The sequence below is a fragment of the Phyllostomus discolor genome, chromosome 3 (genome assembly GCF_004126475.2).
Source record: "Phyllostomus discolor isolate MPI-MPIP mPhyDis1 chromosome 3, mPhyDis1.pri.v3, whole genome shotgun sequence".
In the NCBI taxonomy this organism is placed as follows: Eukaryota; Metazoa; Chordata; class Mammalia; order Chiroptera; family Phyllostomidae; genus Phyllostomus; species Phyllostomus discolor.
Genome location: NC_040905.2, coordinates 205,143,238 through 205,162,259, shown reverse-complemented (window position 1 = coordinate 205,162,259; position 19,022 = coordinate 205,143,238). Strand labels below are relative to the sequence as shown.

At 38.3% G+C, this 19,022-nt stretch overlaps 1 protein-coding gene across 5 annotated transcripts in view; it reads right to left on the bottom strand.

Annotated features, from left to right (window-relative positions):
• RABGAP1 (RAB GTPase activating protein 1) overlaps positions 1-19,022 on the bottom strand; it is a 152,649-nt gene that overhangs the window by 126,639 nt on the left and 6,988 nt on the right. Inside the window, exons 3-4 of one of the 5 annotated variants that reach the window (XM_036022181.1) lie at positions 17,473-17,647; positions 994-1,193 (exon numbers count right to left, since the gene is read on the bottom strand). In XM_036022181.1, coding sequence (XP_035878074.1) covers positions 994-1,143 — 150 coding nt within the window. In that variant the 5' untranslated portion in view covers positions 1,144-1,193; positions 17,473-17,647. The other 4 variants (XM_028508729.2, XM_036022183.1, XM_036022184.1 and 1 more) reach the window with 4 other exon arrangements.

The following is a 19,022-nucleotide window of genomic DNA, read 5'->3' as shown; positions in this document are numbered from 1 at the left end:
AAGACATTCTCTAAAACAGTACCTGTTCCTCCTTCACTCTTCACCTACGTACTCCACTTTGATTTTCTCCGTAGCACCTAAATTCACCTTACAGTCATTTTCTTATTGGCTCAGTCTGTTTCTCCCATCAGTTTAAAGGCTCTAGGAGGACACTGGCCTTTACCTTTTACCTGTCTTATTCACCACTATATCCCCAGTATGTAGAATAGCATTTGGCACACAGTTGATACCCAATACAAATTTGTTGAATGAAAAGATGTAAGCAGGAATCAGAATGCTTTTAAAGCTACTTACATTATAAATGATGTTACTAATTAAAGTTTACTTATAGCCATAAAGAGCAGAACAATAACAGAGCATGGGAAAAGAATAGTTGTTTGGCTGAGAAAATATAAACAAACAAAAGACCCTTGCCTGGTAGCTCAGTTGGTTAGAGCATTGTCCCAATACGCCCAGGTTGAGGGTTCAACCCCCAGTAAGGGCACATACAAGAATCAACCAATGAATGCATAAGTGGAACAACAAATCAATATTTCTTTCTCTCTCTCCTTCTGTCTCTCTCTCTAAAATCAGTCAATTTTTAAAAAAGTGGCCAAAAGCCAGAAATTTAAAGTTCCATTTCAATGATCCCAAAACTCTTTTTTTATAGCACTACTGACCTGCCACTGCCCTTACACTACATAAACAAAAACAATCACCTCTAACTCAACAGGAAAGTGAAAACAATACTAAAATGACAAGCATTTATGCTATGACCACTACTTTTGACAGTAAGGGGTAACAGAAGTTTAGAAGCAATCAAATTAAAAATCCTTAATCATATATAAATTTGTCACTATCACTAATTATAAATAAAATTCTTTAGCATTAAAAAGAAAGGATATTATTTTCCATGTTCACACCTGCACTCCATATATACCTTCCCATTCAGGCTGAGTTTTGCAATGAGCTCAGCAAGGCTAAGCAAAAGAAACTTTTGTTATGGAGTTTTACCTTGAGTCCTGTTTTCTCGTCATCACTTCCATTATTTGTAGATGGTGTCTCATCTCCTTGCCTGGAAACCAAGACAAAATCTTCACTATTAAGAGTGGATACTGAGTCTGAGGAGACACTGATCTTTCCAACAGAAGCCTTGTCATCCATGACTTAAGAATGAAGCTCAACTCATGAATGATTAAATATTTTTAAAATGCCTGAAAAACAAAAACCATAAAAATACTCATATAGAACATCCACCAGATACTCAATTATGCTCTAATCTTACAAAATGCATATGGAAAAACTTTTCAAAAAAAAAAATACATCTGAAATATCTTCCCAAGACTTTCACCATTTACAGTTTAGGATTTCTATTCCAGATAACAAGGGAATTTGATGCTATTCAGAGCTGAGATATTTCGGATTTCAACTAGATAAATAAAACATATTCCCTCAAGAATAACTCTGTCTACCTACAGCAATTTATTTGACATATGTTGCAACTCTATTCTTGGCCTTTAAAATTTTAAGAGTACTGAACTTGTTTTCTGTTCTTTAGTTTGTAACACTGTACACATAAACGATATTCAAAGCACTTAGGTCAATAACTAAGGTATTCCTTACATTATTACTACTTAAATTTAAATACTAACATGTTTTTAAGAAAGAAAATGTCACATTAACATCCAAGAGAAATGAATTCAAGGCAGAGCACTTATAAATTTAAATTCTACCGTCGAGAAGTACCTTACACAGCAAGAAATCAGAAGTCCGTGAAAAACTCCACCTTCCTATCTCACAATTTCTTAGAACACAACACAAAATGAACATTACCAATAAAAGAGTTTCAAGCCAAAAATTTATAAAAACGTATCACTTATGAAAAGCCATTCAATTACTTATTGACTCCTGGAATAGAATTCAAACTCATCTACCATTTAAAATCCTAGTTCTGCATACTTCATGGCAATGTTCCCATTTGGTTGCCAAAACAGCAACAGAACAAACAATACAATGTTATACTCAAAGAATGTTAACCAATTAGCAAGAGTAGCTCTGGTTCTATGCTCATCTTGTACCTTCAATAAGTAAAGGGAGAGTAAAGAGAGTCTCTTCAATGAAGAAATCCTGATTTATGTCTTGGGTTTTTAATTGAACTTATATTTACTGAACATATGCCAAGCACTATTTTCCCTTGAAAGGCTCATACCTCAACAACCACCTGGTGACAAGAATCACACAATCCCTGAATATTATAGTTGATAGAAAGATTGCCCTGACTGATGTGGCTCAGTGGATTGAGCACAGGCTGCAAACCAGGCATTGCAGGTCCGATTCCCAGTCAGGGCACATGCCTGGGTTGCAGGCCATGGCCCCCAGCAACCACACATTGATGTTTCTCTCTTTCTCTCTCCCTTCCCTCTCTCTAAAAAAAAATAAAATAAAATAAATAGATAAAATCTTTAAAAAAAAGACACACCGTTATTTTAAAAAAAGAAAAAATTTAGAAATCATCAATAATATTAAACAAATAAGGAAATGGCAACCCCAAGAAAAGGTCATTTAACTAGGTTTAACTGAGGCTCTAATCCTGTTCTATTTAAACTAATTCCCTTGCTTAAAGGCTATCACAGCTCTACATTTCATAGGACCAAATCTAAATGCAGTGTGGCATTCAGGATGCTCTGAAATGTACTTTTGAAAACTTTTTAAAATGTAGTTTTTTTTCATCCATTCAATGAATACTTACTCTCTAGTGTATAAACAATAGACAATAATAAAAGAAAAGATTCTTGCCCCCAAAGAGTTTATGGCTTAGCTGGGAACGGAAGCGAATTGCACCGGTTAATAGGTATCGATTTAGGGTAAGAAGAACTATGGGAACAGGTTGGGAGAGGGGCTTAGACATGGAGATAAGAAGTATATTAGAGGTGATGATGTCTTTGCTAAGGATATATACAGACCGTCCCTGAGTTACAATGGTTCTGCTTAACAATTCTTCAACTTTATGATGATGTGAAAGCAATACACATAATAAATTACATGATGTACTCAACACTTTATTATAAAATAGGTTCTGTGCTAGATAATTTTGCCCAGCTGTAGGTTAATGTAAGTGTTTTGAGCACCTTTAAGGTAGGCTGGACTAAGCTATGATGATTAATAGGTTAGGTATCTTAAATGCATTTTCACCTTAGGATATTTTAAATTATGATGGATTTAACAGGACATAAGCCCATCGTAAGTGGAGAAGCATCTGTATTTTAATACCTCCACGTATTATATTTGCACTCCTAGTTATCCTCTTCCTAAAGTGGTTTCCTGTGCTTCTGCGCTCCAGCAACCACAACTTATCATTCACGATCTAATCCTCACTTTCCAAGTAGCCTGTCCATTTCCACCCCAGAGTCAAATGAATTACTTGCTTTATTTCTGTTCCCATAGCATTTTTACTTTTTTTTTTTACAATGCCTATTATGTTGTATTATAGATAATTTGCTGGTGTCTCTTGATTTAATCATCACATCACATTGAGACTTAAAGAAATGGTGTAATTTATTCAAGGCAATGGTTGTAATGTAACTGGTTAGAGGCAAAGCCAAAATCTGAACCTAGTTATCTCTGATTCCAGAGATCCTGATCTTTCTATTAAATTAGGGGTGTCAAACTTATTTTCACCGGGGGTCACATCAGCCTCGTGGTTGCCTTCAAAGGGCTGAAATAATTTTAGGACTGTATAAATGTAATTACTCCTTAACTGTTAAGGAGCTGAAATTATATTCAGCCCTTTGAAGGCAACCACAAGGCTGATGTGCCCCCCTCCCCCTGGAAATGAGTTTGACACCCCTGTATTAAATTATGCTGCCTTTCTAACGCCACAAATTTGGGTCCTGTCCCAAAACACTCAGTATTGGGTAAAGGTCTTTATCTTTTTTAGAACTTAACTTTAGGTTAAGGCTTCCATGCTTAATCTTTTATCCATTTTTAAAATTGTGACTAATAGTACGATAGCAAAGGGCCTGGGAAAGTCCTCTAAAGCTATGATCTTAAAGACGCTGACGCCCTGGCTGGCGTAGCTCAGTGGATTGAGCGCGGGCTGGGAACCAAAGTGTCCCGGGTTCGATTCCCAGCCAGGGTACATTCCTGGGTTGCAGGCCATAACCCCCAGCAACCACACATTGATGTTTCTTTCTCTCTCTCTCTCTCTCTCTCTCTCTCTCTCTCTCCCTCCCTCCCTTCCCTCTCTAAAAATAAATAAATAAAATCTTAAAAAAAAAAAAGACGCTGACAACTTTTTATAATATTCTAGACTCAAAAATAATAAACTTTGGTATTTACAATGTGGAACTGAGATAATTTGGAAGGCTCCAAGTTCAACATATTTTCCTTGTGAAGGTGACCAGAAAATAGACATTACAAGATACTTTACTGTTTGTTTTGGCACCTGAAAGTAACTAAAGTAGAAATGAGGTTTATTAAAACACTAAGCAGTACAGGATAAGTTATACAATAAGACTCCCTGTCTCTGGCCTCCACAGGCCGAAGTGAAGAGGGAGTCCAGCAGCTCCAAGGGGTTTGGATAAGGCCGCCCCTCGCCTGGCTTCTTCAATTAAAAAAAAAAAAAAAAAAAAGTGCCCCAGAACTTGGTGTAATCATGGCAAAATTCTAGAGTATTCATGACCTCTATCTCAAGACCACAAGGACTAATTTTGTTTTGTTTCTAATGTCTACTTAATGTCAGTTACCACACTGATTCTTCCTCTTTCTAATTTCTCACGGACCAGGAAGTACAAACTTCCTCCCCAGACACTGCCATTCCTCTTCCTTTCTCCATACTACCTATCACCTTTGGATACACTTTGCATTTTAAACATCTTTTTTTTTTTTTTTTTAAAGTATCATGCAAACTAAAACCTATGTTCCAGGAGGGCAGGGATTTTGTGTTTCATTAATGGCCATGCCCCTAACACCTGGAACAACAGTAGGTGTTCAAGTATTTGCTAAAGAAACAGAATAAATGGCAAGTAGAGATTTTTTTTTTAAAAGCAAGAGCCACCCAATGATAAAGACAGACCACCTTTTATAAACTGACAATAAGAAGTCATTATTTGTGATGGTAGAGCATGCAACTAAGAGTTAAGAAAATCTCAACTAGAATATTGGTTCTACAACTTACTAATAGTGAGTTTGGTCACACTGAACCTTAGTTTCCATAAGTGAAAGTGGTATATCAGCTATCTCATAAAGCCATTATAAAAATTACTAAGAAATATATATATACATATATCATTTACCAATACACATAGAACATCTTAAACACAAACACTTAGAGCTTTTCAAAAACTAACTTTCAATTTTAAAAGAATTAACAACCATCAATTGATTCAGGTAATCCAATTTAGACACAAATATCAGGCCAAAAATATATAGTTTTCCTAATTTCACATTCTAATTTGTTTATATCTAAATAAATGCAAAGAAATACTTTAAATGAATAAAAATGTCATATTTTTATAATACTTTATACATTTCTAAAATGTACATTTTTTTATCTCATTTTGTAAAGTAGACACAGTATTTTTATACCTTTTAAAATAAGATAATATATAAACGAACACCCTGGTACTTGGTAGGTACAGTTTCTATTTTTTTTAAGACTTATTTTTTAAAGAGAGGGGGAGGGAGAAAGGGGGAGAGGAACATTGATGTGCAAGAGATACAACCATTGACTGCCTCTTGTATGTTCCCAAATGGGGACCTGGCCCAAAACCAAGGTGTGCCCTGAGTGGGAATCGAACAGGCAACCTTTCAATTCGAAGGCTGGCACTCAATCCACTGAGCCACATCAGCCACTGCTGTTTTTTTTTTATACAAGTGATGAATCTAGACCCTTGTAACATGTCCATTTACCAACAGGGATATGTTGGCAAGTGCAAATTCTGGGATGTTTCCTTTTCCATATCTTCTTTAATAAGTGAAGTCACTTAAAATGATAGGCAATTTTGTTTAATTATACAGGCCCCTCCATTAAACCTAAAAGTTCACTAATGTTATACTTTTCATTACTTCATTCTTTTGTCAGTTTTATTCTTATCAACACACGAAAGATTACTACAGGAATTTTATGATTGAAAATAATGAGTCTCATGATATCAAAATTATTTATAAACTTTAGTCCAAATTCACTGGTCTATGCCATAAGTGACAAAGTTACACTTAATTATACACTTGCGCAGAAACCATAGCAAATAATTTATCTTGATCTTGCCAAATGAAGATTCATTTTCATTTTCAGTCTCCCCTAAAATGCTACAGATCCAGCTGACAGAGGCTCTTCTTACACTCCTTTGAAAGCACTCAATTCCTGGATAATCAATGTTTACTGTTTAAAAACTTGAACTGTTTTTGGACAAAATACTACTGAATATTTGTGTTGTTTCTAGTTACTATCATCATTCAGAGCAGTCACATAAAAGTGAACTTGCAGTGCCATGGATTTGCTAATGTGCAACTAGTAAAGGCCAAAATCACATCCCACTAAGTCACCTACCTAACTTGATAAAAGAGGTATGAGTGGTTACAACTGAACTTGATATGGTTAAGACAAATAAACTGCTAGTCCAGGACTCATCTTTATTCCCTTGGTTTTCTTGAAACTCTTTCTTCCTGAGGGAGTAGTATTAACTGCCTCCAACTCTACCACTTCAGGGAGATTCCCCACTCACACCGAGTAGTTAGTCCCTCTCAAACATCTGCCCCCACCACCTCTCACCCTCACGAACCCCTTCTTCTAAAAACCAACAACTCGACTTCAAAATCTAAAGATTTCTTTTCAGTTCCCATCTTACTTCTATCAGCTGCAATGAAAGTGCTAACCATTTTCTTATTTTCAAACTCTTTTCTTTTTGCTTCCATTTTCTACCTCTGACTATCGTTTCTCAGCTTTCATTTTGGTTCCTTTTCTTCTGTCCATTCTTCCAATTTCACTGGGTTCCCCTTCTTTTTCCACATTTTCCCCTGGCTACCTCGCTAGCTTACGTGTTCATACCTTCTCTTTACCTTTGACTGGCTTACAGCGGTAGAGAAAAAACAGAAGCAAGTACTTACGATACAGTATAATACAGTGCTTGGAACAGCACAGGTATGCAAAGGGTGTTATGAAAACACACAGGGCTCTGCTACATGTGTCCCATGGCCAACTCAATGTCAGTCCCCATGTGCAAAGCAGACCCCCATTCATCACACAAGCATCTTCTTCCTCATAAGTTTCCTATTCTGGTTAACAACTACTGATCCAAGACAGCAATGTCAAAAAATTCTTGACTCCTTTCCTCACTCTCCCTTCAACCTTTAACAGATTTTAGTTTCCAAATATATGCCCCAAATCTATTCCTTCATGTCAGTGACTTGTGAGCACTGCATTCTCTTTCAACTTTGTTACAATGGACGTCTCCTTTTCTAGACTCTCTAGACATTGGTTATCAAGGCCCCACAGCTAGTTCATTTTTAAAATTCAGATCTGATCATATATCCCACCCCCTCCTCAAAACCTTTGATTGCTCCTGACTGAAAACAGAAAAAGTTACGAACTCCTTACATCATTAGCTCTTCAAAATCTGGAGCCAATCTATTATTCTAGTCTTATCTCCTTCTATCAAACTATACTAGACAACTCACTAAATACATCATGCATTTTTATGCATTCAAGCTGCTGTTCTTGCCGTTTGCTAAGGTAGGAATGTGTCTTCACTTGCCCCATTACTTTTTCTCCCCAACCAGCTATCATGCATTCAACCTCCCCAACTCCCGCTGCAATATTCCTTATTTCTCTCCAGGGTTCCTAAGGCTTTTGCTTGCTCTTTAATTCTACCACAGAATTAAAGCATTTATCTCACCATAAAATGTTATACCTCTTTTCTACTCCACTCTATTGGTTCATCATTCCAGAAACAACTGCTAAGTACAAATCACATGGTACCTGGGGCTACAACAAGCACACACAGTCCCTCTGAATTACTTGTGGACAGGGATCTTAGATTTTATTCATATTGTCTTCATATTCTATCCCTGCCTACTGCCGTACTCAATAAATTTGACTGGGTGAATAATAATACTCTTTCATCCGTATGTAACTGGTAGGGTCTAACTAGCGTGAGGACAAATGACAAATACGCTATACTACGTGCACATGATTAGGGATGCAGATATGAATGCTGACTGGAACGAAGGGACTCGAAAAGAACCACCCTGCCCTGGCCGTGTGGGTCAGGTGGTTGGAGTGCTGTCCCATACACCTAAAAAGGTTGAGGGTTTGATCTCCGGTCAGGGCACATACCCAGGTTGCAGGTTTCATCCCTGGTCAGGGCATGTGCAGGAGGCAACCGATTGATATTTCTCTCTCACATCCATGTTTCTATCTCTCAAAAATCAATGAACACATCCTCGAGTGAGGATTAAAAGAAAAAAAACAAAACACCTTTGAATGTGCCTGACTGACTCTTTGGCAAGTTGCCAATTGTCACAGCCAAAAACAACAGTGAGTCACAAAACACACCTTAGGTTCCCTCTGGACCGAAACACCCTCTTATCACTTCTCTCCAAATCCCCATCATTTTTGTTGCTCAACCAGTGAGCAAATGAGTACACTGTCAGGGGATCGTAAGGAGGATGCTTAAATCACCTTGCTGAATCTAAAGTGTTCTGCTTTAACACCCAACATGGCACTAAGAAACATTACATGCATTAATAATCTTTACACTAACCTAGCCAGGTAGGTATTAACCTATTTGACAAGCTGAGGCTAGACTGGCTCAATAACTTGCTTAAGTTCACCAAGAAAATTATGGTACACAATCCAAACCCAGGTATCTAGGTGCCACTGTCCTTTTCTGAAATGTCTTTTCTCCTTGTGTTCCCATCTCCATTACCTCCGCATTCCAATGCATCCTCTCCAGTTGCTCCCAGATGTACCCTTCTAAAACACAGATCTGATAAGATTACTCTCTGCTCAGAAAAAGAACAAGACAGGAAATGGCAAAAGAATCAAATCTCAAAGATGATGTAGCAGACCAATTCCTGTGGGTTTGTAGTCCTGTAAACTAATCAAGGAGAATGTAGATAAAGAAGATAGAGTAAATAGAAGATAGAAGAAATGCATGAAAAGAAGATAGAGAATTTTCTTTAAATTGTACTGTGTTAATCTCAACTTTTTTCTTTTTTTCCCCCTCGCTCTGAAGTTTGTTTCCCTGCACTGGTTTTCACATTAATTTCTCACAGCCTATCCTTGGAAACGGCAGGACAAAGCTAACAAAACTCAGTAGAAAACAATCCCTTCTTTATAAAATAAATTACTTTCCACAACTATACTGATTGCTAAATAATAGTTGTGTTTTCCTTTAAGTCTGACTCTGAATTTGGGGGCTTTTTTTTTTTTGTTAATTACTTTAGTGAGCTAAGAGAATCATATTAATATAAGCTTTCTGAATAATTTCAGCTTAACTTTAAACAAAGAAAAAAAGAAGAAAACAAAACATTCATATTGGGCCTACTGCACTTAAAGGCAAGACAAACCGGTTTCTCTAAAAGTCAGTCTTAGGCAAATTTAACCTATAATGCCTGTGACAATTTACTTCCTTAAACTATGCAGTTATTCTTTTAGTTCAATTCTAGATGAACTAAAAAAGATCCTTTAGGAATACTGGAATTTGTAAGACAAAAGTTTTTTTTACATTTTTTAAATTTTAAGATTTTATTTATTTATTTTTAGAGAGGGAAGGGAGGAAGGGGGATAGGGAGGGAGGGAGGGAGGGAGAGAGAGAGAGAGAGATATCAATGTGCGGTTGCTGGGGGTTATGGCCTGCAACCTAGGAATGTACCCTGGCTGGGAATCGAACCTGGGACACTTTGGTTCCCAGCCCGCGCTCAATACACTGAGCTACGCCAGCCAGGAAATTTTTTAATTTTAAAAATACTTTTAAAGCTTTAATCTTCTAAAATTGTGGTTAAATACACATAACATACACTGTAACATTTTAGTTGTGTGGCGTCAAGTACATTCGCATTATTGTGCAACCATCCCCACCATCCATCACTGTAACTTTTTCATATTCTTCAGCTAAAACTCCACCCACTAAACTGTAACTCCTGTTCCCCCAGGCAACCAACATTCTACTTTCTGTCTCTATAAATTTGATTACTCCAGGGACCTCATATAAATAGTGAAATCATACCAATATTTGTCTTTTTGTGGCTGGCTTATATACTTCAAAGTTCATCTATGTTGTAGCATGTACCAGAATTTCCTTTTTTTTTTTTTTTTTAAGGCTGAATAATATTCCAATGTCTGTATTGGGTTGGCCAAAAATTCCATATAGTTTTTCTGTAAAATAAATTTTTCATTTTTACTAATAACTTTATTGATTTGGATATTTGAAGTGTATTGGCTATCTCCTACATGGTATAACGTTGATTGTTCTCAATTAATGTCTTGATTGGATCACTATTAGCTTCAACTCGTCTACCTGACCATGGAGCATTATCTAAGGAGAAATCTCCAGCACAAAACTTCACAAACCACTTTTGACATATTCAGTCAGTCACAGAACCTTCTCCACACACTGCACAACTTTTTTTTGTACATTTCAGTTGCATTTTTTTCTTTTTTTAAAGTTTAGTTAGAAAGGTGGTTTTTTTTAAAGGTTTTATTTATTTATTTTTAGGGAGGGAAGGGAAGGAGGGAGAGGGAGAGGGAGAGGGAGAGAGGGAGAGAGGGGGAGAGAGAGAGAGAGAGAGAGAGAGAGATCAATGTGTGGTTGCTGGGGGTTATGGCCTGCAACCCAGGAATGTACCCTGGCTGGGAATCGAACCTGGGACACTTTGGTTCCCAGACTGCACTCAATCCACTGAGCTACGCCAGCCAGGGCTGCATTTTTACTTTTCTTGAAATAATAAAGCATTATATGCCAAAAATGTTGTATATTTTCTTCCATCTTCAATATTAAAATGGCTACCAATTTTAATGGCTACAAATTCACCAATTTTGATTTTTTTAAATGCATGCTGATATGACAGCTGTCACAATACAATCTAACAGAATTGTTTTGAATGAAGTTGAAGACAACTAAGCACTACTAGAACCATTTATGGAAGAAAGCCGAATGAACTTTTTGGCCAACTCCATATAAAGGGTCCAGCAGAAGTAAGGCTTGCTTGAATGTGGTTAGTAGGGTACGTGTCTCACACAGATGGACAGAAATTTGAACATTTAACCTAAAATGTCATGTGGTGTGCTTGAGTATGATATCGTTATATTACAGAATTACAAGCTAATGATTTTGCAATAAAAGATTTTATAATGAAAAAGGGGGTGTTATTTGTGCCAGACCCTGTATATCATTTTGTTTATCCATTCATTGGTCAATACAAGTTTTAAAAGACTGGTTGTAACTTAATATGCTCTGTTGGGTAAAATTCACAAAATCAATACAGTAAAGTGTCTAAGACAGCCAATGTTTTTCAGAGTTATTTCTCACTTTCTCATGAGTAATCAAGCTTCATTAAGACTTTTAAAAGTTAACAGTCTGGTATAATTTTTTTTCAGACCACTGGGAGTTGAACTTCTCAGTCCTTTTTAATATGAATTGGATGATGTTGGATCTTCAGTTTTCTCATCCGTAAAAGGACAGGACTTAACCCATTTCATTCTATTGTGAATCAGTATTCAGGAAAGGGTCTGGGGGGATGCCAGGTGCTTTCCTAATCCATGATGTAAGCCTAATTAGTTCCAAGTGAAGAAATTGAGTCTGAGTCATTAAGTAGGTTACCTTAAGTTATATACTAAGTGCCAGACTTGCAATATCTGTATCTTTACACTCTCCCCTCTGTATCTTCATACCTCTAATGAAACATATAAGATGTAAGGAGAGGATGAAATGCACATAAAACTTACATTATACTGTGTTAAGTTCAATACTGTTGACACCTGAAAAAAATAACCCATGTGTTTCCCTGTGTTCCTGTGGATATTTCAGGAAACAGCACTTTAATTTTTAACAGAACTCTAGGCATGCTTCACTTCAACACAGTATCTCTGAAACGAAATATTTAAGTTATCTGGATGTCATTTCCACAATAGAAACCTACCTCTGGGAACACAGGAAAAGTAACGTATCCCTCATTCACAAGGTCAGATTATATTTCTGACCTTGCTAGTACATAGATTTTTTTTTTTAAAGATTTTATTCATTTATTTTTTTTAGAGAGGGAAGGGAGGGGGAGAGATTGAGAGAGAGAGAGAGAGAGAGAGAGAGAGAGAGAGAGAGAGAGAGAGAGAGAGAGAAACATCAATGTGCAGTTGCTGGGGGTTATGGCCTGCAACCCAGGAATGTACCCTGGCTGGGAATCGAACCTGGGACACTTTGGTTCCCAGCCCGCGCTCAATCCACTGAGCTACGCCAGCCAGGGCTGCTAGTACATAGATTTTTAAAAGTAACCGTGTCTTTACTTTTTCTGCAATGGATTTGTAAAGCATAGTAATAATTCACATTAGTATTTTACAAATATAAAAATATGAATATTTTTAGGCACTGCAGGATCATCCAAAAACATGGAGGAAAAACATTTTCCTCCTTTTAGAAAATTAGTCAAAGGTTTCTTCTCATCCACAGTGAAGAAAATGAATCTATTTCACTTGGAGCACGAGTGGCAAACATAAGGCCCGCAGGCCGAATCCAGCCCTTCACCATTATTTTATCCAGCTCGGCACCTCGTTTCTATCCAGCAGCAGCGCCAAGCTCCTTGACCCTAGTTAAGGAGTAGTTACATTTATACAGTCCTAAAATTACATGAGGCCCTTTGAAGGCAACCTCGAGGCTGATGCGGCCTCTGGTGAAAATGAGTTTGAACCCCCTGACTTTGAGTATCTTCTACCTGTCCACACTTAGATCTGAAACATTAATATTATTCATTTCTCCTTAAACTATGGAAACTTAATGTCATGCAAGCAAATTATTCGACAGATGACCGAAGCCTAAGATAAATGCAGTAAATATGGGTTCTCCTTACTATGACCTCTGATTTTCAGGGGAATGTATATAAGCAAACTAGAAATGGTTGGCAGAGGACACATGTCTTCTGCACTTTCTGATACAATGAGGCCCCAGTCACCCTGGCTGGTATGGCTCAGTGGATTGAGTGCAGGCCTGTGAACCAAAAGGTCACCAGTTCAATTCCCGGTCAGGGAACATTCCTGGGTCGCAGGCCAGGCCCACAGTTGGGGGCGTGTGGGAGGCAACCGGTTGATGTATCTCTGGCACATCCATGTTTCTCTCCCTCTCTCTAAAAACAAATAAAATCTTAAAAAAAGCGGGGGGGGGGGGGGGGGGGGAAAGGTGGCTCACGGTTACACAAGGATGGTGAGATATATGCTAAGTGTGGGCAACCAATAAACATTTTCTGAGCACCTTAACAGCACTGATACAGGCACTATGTAACATTAAAAAAAAAAAAAAGAGGGAGCCCTGGTTGGTATGGCTCAGTGGATCAAGTGCTGGCCTGCAAACCAAAATGTCATTGGTTCAATTTCTGGTCATTGCACATGACTGGGTCATAGCCCAGGTTCCCAGTTGGGTGTGAGAGGCAACACTTCAATGTCTCTCTTTCATTCTTCTTCCCTCTCTTCCTCCCTGCCTTACCCTCTCTCTAAAAATAAATAAAATATTTTTTAAAAATCAAATATTTAATTAAGTTTCACAGGTGTGTTTAATCCTATCTAAAAAGATTTTTTACTACCAAAAGCAAAAAGTTTTCTGCTGAGAAACAATAAAGATATAACCATTTCCCTTCTGCAAATATATCAGCAGGTCTATTTAGACAATCGTGTATCACAGCAAAAGGGATTTATGTGACATGTTCCTACTCTTACATTGCAGGAATCCATTTATCGTAATACTTCAACAGCACATGGGAGTTTATTACCACTATAGTACAAACATTAAAACAATTAACTCAAGGCTCTTCAGTAGTAGTATACAAATGCCCAACATTTAATCCAATTTAGCCTTGAATGCTGTTTCTTAATACCCTTGATGATATTTACAATATGTCCCCAAAGAAAGATTCTACATATCAATTTCTTTTTCTGTTACAAAGGTCATCCTCAGAAAATGGAAAACAAGGTTATAACCACAGGCTGATGGTGATAATTATCAAAATGTATGAATATTGGGAAATGGGCCCTGGGTGTTGTGGCTCAGCAGATTGAGTGCTGGCCTAAGAACGGAAAGGTCGTCGGTTCAATTCCCGGTCAGAGCACGTGCTTGGGTTGTGGGCCAAGTCCCCAGTTGCGGGTGTGCGAGAACTGACAGATGCTTCTCTAGCACACATCAAAGTTTCTCTTCCTGTCCCCCCTTCCCCTCTCTAAAAATAAATAAAATCTTTAAATATTGGAAAATGGGAAAAAGATGTTTAGAAATAGTCCAATTAGTTTTAAGAAATAACATTTTATTAAAGTTACCACAGGAACTAACTTGCTAATTGTACCATAAGAAATGCCACAATTTAATATGGAGAAAAATTTATTACCGCAAAGATTAACAGATCCTAGAGAGTAGTGATTTATAACATAAAAGCTGATGCAACCTTAACTGGGGATACATTCATTTATTAACTCTTAGACTCAAACCTCCAAAGTCAGCAGCATAACCATATATTTAATATATACTTCTCATGTTTTAGAGCTAAGGTAATATATGCTATTTAATATCATGCATGAACTTAAAAATAAGTTTAACTATTTACTGAGCCATAGAAAAAGGGTTTGGGGCAGGGGGAAGGTTAGGCCTTATAGAACTCGACTATGATAGAACAATCTTCAAAAAGTTCTCACTGTTGACTACTTCAGAGTATCAGGGTTGCTCTGGAAAGAGAAAAACTTCACAGGCTAAATTCTATAAAGTGTTCATGACTTTAAGTGTTCAAAGACTTGTCTGACCAAACTGCTGTATTTGGTCAGACCAGTCTTTGCACACAAAGAGAAACATGACTGTTAGGGTCAACAAGAGTGCTTACAATGCACTCTTTCATGCACAAGTTTAAATGTCTATCTGGTCATGGTTTTTGACTCACCAAGTTTTCTAAGGAATAATGATGTGAAGATCATCAGAAAACTGGGAGGATGGGAGGGATAGAGCAAGGTAACCAAATTATTGCAAAAAGAAACAGCTGTTACACTTTTTTCCCCATATAAACCAATAAACATGAGTCCTTAGTCTTGGATTTTCTTTCTTTGGGATATAACTACAAAAATCCAATAAAACAAGGCAGTTACACACAAAGCACCCAAATGCCATGCCCAACTCCGCTTTATGTATTTTGATTAAATTATCACTTCTTTAATATTTGAGTTCTATCTCCAAGAAAGATGAGTTTTATATTCATTTATTCCACATGCTTGAGAAGGTTAATGGTACGAGATTATATTGAAAACTACAAAGATAACATTACGAGCAGCCTATGTCAGAATCTTGGTACACTCAACAGTAGCACCAATTTAAAATAAATTGTTTTCTGAAGCCTGTAGTCAAAGGCCACTTGTTAAAACAATTACTGTGAAATGATGAGACCTTCAATGTTCGATTTATTTCAGCTGGAAACGTATTCACTAAAAGACAATGACTTCTTTAAAAGAATCCAGGCTGTAAAGCTGAGATATATTTGTGGAAAATCATGTCCCCCTCAAGTAGCTAACGTGCAAACACTTCTTTCAATTTGCAGCGAAAACAGATAGGAAGCAGGTGTCTTCACTTTTACAGTCTCATTAAAGAACCTTTAAACTGCTAGGAGAACACTATGCCAAAATGCATATATAGCAGATAAGTTAACTATTCAGACAAATATATACCTTAACGCCAACGAGTTAATTAACTGTAAACTGAATTATACAACTAAAACAACAAAAAGGAAGTGTACTAAAAATAACAACAGTTCCATTTTAATCACCAATTTGTGTTGATAAATTCTATAAAAGCTACTTGTGAATTTTAAATATTACCGATACATACAAATCAATACGGATTGAAATTTTACTAATGCAAACTAAGCCTACAAAGAAAGATCATAAACAATTTTCTCTTCTGTTCATTGCAGTTTTAGTAAACCCAATTTAAAAGCCTTCTATATACATAAAGCAGCACTCTCCACACACTTGGACTAAGGCCAACAGGTCCTTTGTTAAAAAAAAAAAACAACAAAAAAACTTGAATGTGCACTTCCTTGGCTCTTAAGCTTTTCTCAACTACTTTTCAAACATCAGTTTAATGCGACACAGTTCAATTCACCCTCCATTGTTTTTTACTTCCTAAATAAACAAAGCAGCTGGAAACACACAGGCACGCACGCTCCGGACTCATTACTCGAGTTACACATATGTGATTACAGGTGTTTATTGCAATGAAAATTATCAAATGAATTTTGAAACCTGTCCCTGACAGTTTTTCCCATTGATAAAAGTGGCAGAAACTAAAAGATCTCATACTCAAATCGGAACAGGATTTTGAACTAACGGAGAACATTTTTGCTTTCAAGATAAAGGAATCCCCAAGTAACCCTAGTATGGAGACGCCTGTTAAAAGCAGGTGCAGATGGTAACAGTCTGAATGTTATGGAACAAAGTACTATGAGGCGATGGACAGCGAACTCCTGGAAGTCGGGTTATCCCTCTGGCTCAACACCTAAAACCCCGAAGGTTGCTGAGAATGAAGGCACACCAAGGAGGTATTGGGAGCAGATATTTAAAGAAGGTGGGGCCAGTGGGATGCTGGGGACAACTTAACAGAAGGCGGGGAAAACGAAATGGCAAGGCCAACACAAGAAGGCAGATCCACACTAAATGAAAGCAAGTCTTTCAAATTAGGCGCAGCCCAGTAAGGCAGGCCGAGCACGAAGCCAGCAGAAATCAGACACAGGCCCAGCGGGCAACAGGGAGAAACTGAGGCGGACGGAATGGCCAGATTCCCACATAGGACCTACCGCAAAACAGTCAAGTCAAAAAAGACACACCAGCTTTGCTGGGAACCCAGAAGGGCTGGCGCCAAGTGCAAGACTCAGGAAGACAGACACCCACCCAAGACAGGGGGAACCGGTTTGGGCAGGGGCTCCGGGAGCCTTCCTACCTGCGCATGCGCCCTCTCCCCTCTGCCGCAGCTCTCCCTCCCCCACCCCCCAATCACAGCTCCCCTCACAACCCGGCTCATCAACCGAGATGAACGCAGTCTCGCCGGCCCAGCCTCGCGGGATGAGCACACAGCTTGGCTCCTGGCAGAGGCGTTCAGAGTTCCCCCCGAGCTTGGTGGAAGTAAAGTGGGAGAAGGATGAGAGAAAATGCGTCCCTACCCGACCCGCCGTCTCCTACGCCGCCCGCCTTCCCGGAGGCTCCGTCGCCTGGGCCTCCCTAGCCGCCCAGCCGCCCAGCCCCCGTCCTCCCCGCCCCCTGCTCACGTGAGCGCAGCTTCTTCCGCCCTCCGCCCGCCTCCTGCCCCATTTTACAGGGCCGCGGCTCAGCGGCACTGTCCCATTGGCCCAACGAGAGCCGATGAGGGCGTACTTCCTCTCCTGGAAGCCCAACCTGGGCTTTTAGTCCGCGACAGGAATCTGCGCCTGCGCGCAGTCTGCGCTGGGAGACAGTCGTAACGCCGAGCTCAGTCAGTGGTTGGGCTTGGGCAGGTAGTGGCTACGAGATGGCACCGGGGACTGAAAACAAGGCTGGGGGTGAGGGCGGCGAGCGAGCTGGGTGGCACCTGTTGAGTCTTAGGTACTACGCTAGGGATTCCTTGCTCACTTTTCATGTTTCATGTTCAGTGCTTTAAAAAAGCAGCACTTAACAGAGTTAGCGTTCCTCAACTTACCTGGCTTTTATTGAAGCTGCACAAGATGTGCCAAGGATTGTGAGGAGTCCTGAGTATCTGACTTGGCTTTACTACAAACGTGAGAATATGATTGTTCTCGTTTTACTAAGGAGTGCAGCCGAAGTTAAAGAATTCAGTCTAGAAGAACTGACTCTCAAGTCCAAGAGTCACTGGCTACAATAAAACTGCCTTGAGATTTGAGAGACAGAATATAGCACAGAAATGAACGAGGTTGTCTCAGTGTTACTCAAAAATTTGGCTGGGATTTTATTTACAAAACATTCAAAATGTGGTATATAGAACAAAGGCAATGTAATGAATTTTAAAGTCTCTTTCCTGAGTAAATATACCATACAGTCGTAAATAAAAACCATGATTACTGAAAATGCTATTTAAGTCTTGGTAATGTATAAAGTAATTCTACAACCTTTTCCTTACTCTTTTCCTTTATTAGTTCATATAGTCTATGTTCTTTTCCTGATGAGTGGCTCAATCCTGTGGATATTGCATCCAAAGCAACCAGAGTTGTTCTGTTAAGTCTTCTTTGTGACTTGTCTATTACAATAGACTTGCTGAACTCCCTCAGGAAAATTGTTTTGTTCCTTCTCTCCTCATACACTTATAATAACACACACCCATTTAAAAGTACACAAATGATATAGTACTAGTAAGAAAATAAAATGCCACGAACTCCTGACACCATGAGCAAACCCCTTTTAGTATTTTGCTAACCATACATACATTCGTGTATTTCTTGATTCATATGTACACCCCAATATGCAAATCTTACCATAAATTTTTAAACCAATTTTATTACAGAACCAGTGCAGTATCCCTTAGAGAAAAATGAAAAATACAGACAAGCTAAAATAAAAAACAAGAACATCACATTCCCACCACCAATGTTAATACTTTAATATATATCCTTTGTGTGTTGACATGTTTTTCAAAACAAGATCACACAGCATAGAAACCTACTTTATTCAAAAAACAGTATGTCATTTCAGTAAATTTCCCTCATCTAATTCCTAGATCATACTCAAATTTTCTATCAACTTAGCAATATTTTTACTGCTGGCTTTCCAAAATGTGACATTTCGGTAAATTTTGCTTTCATTTAATACCTAACTATATTCACATTTT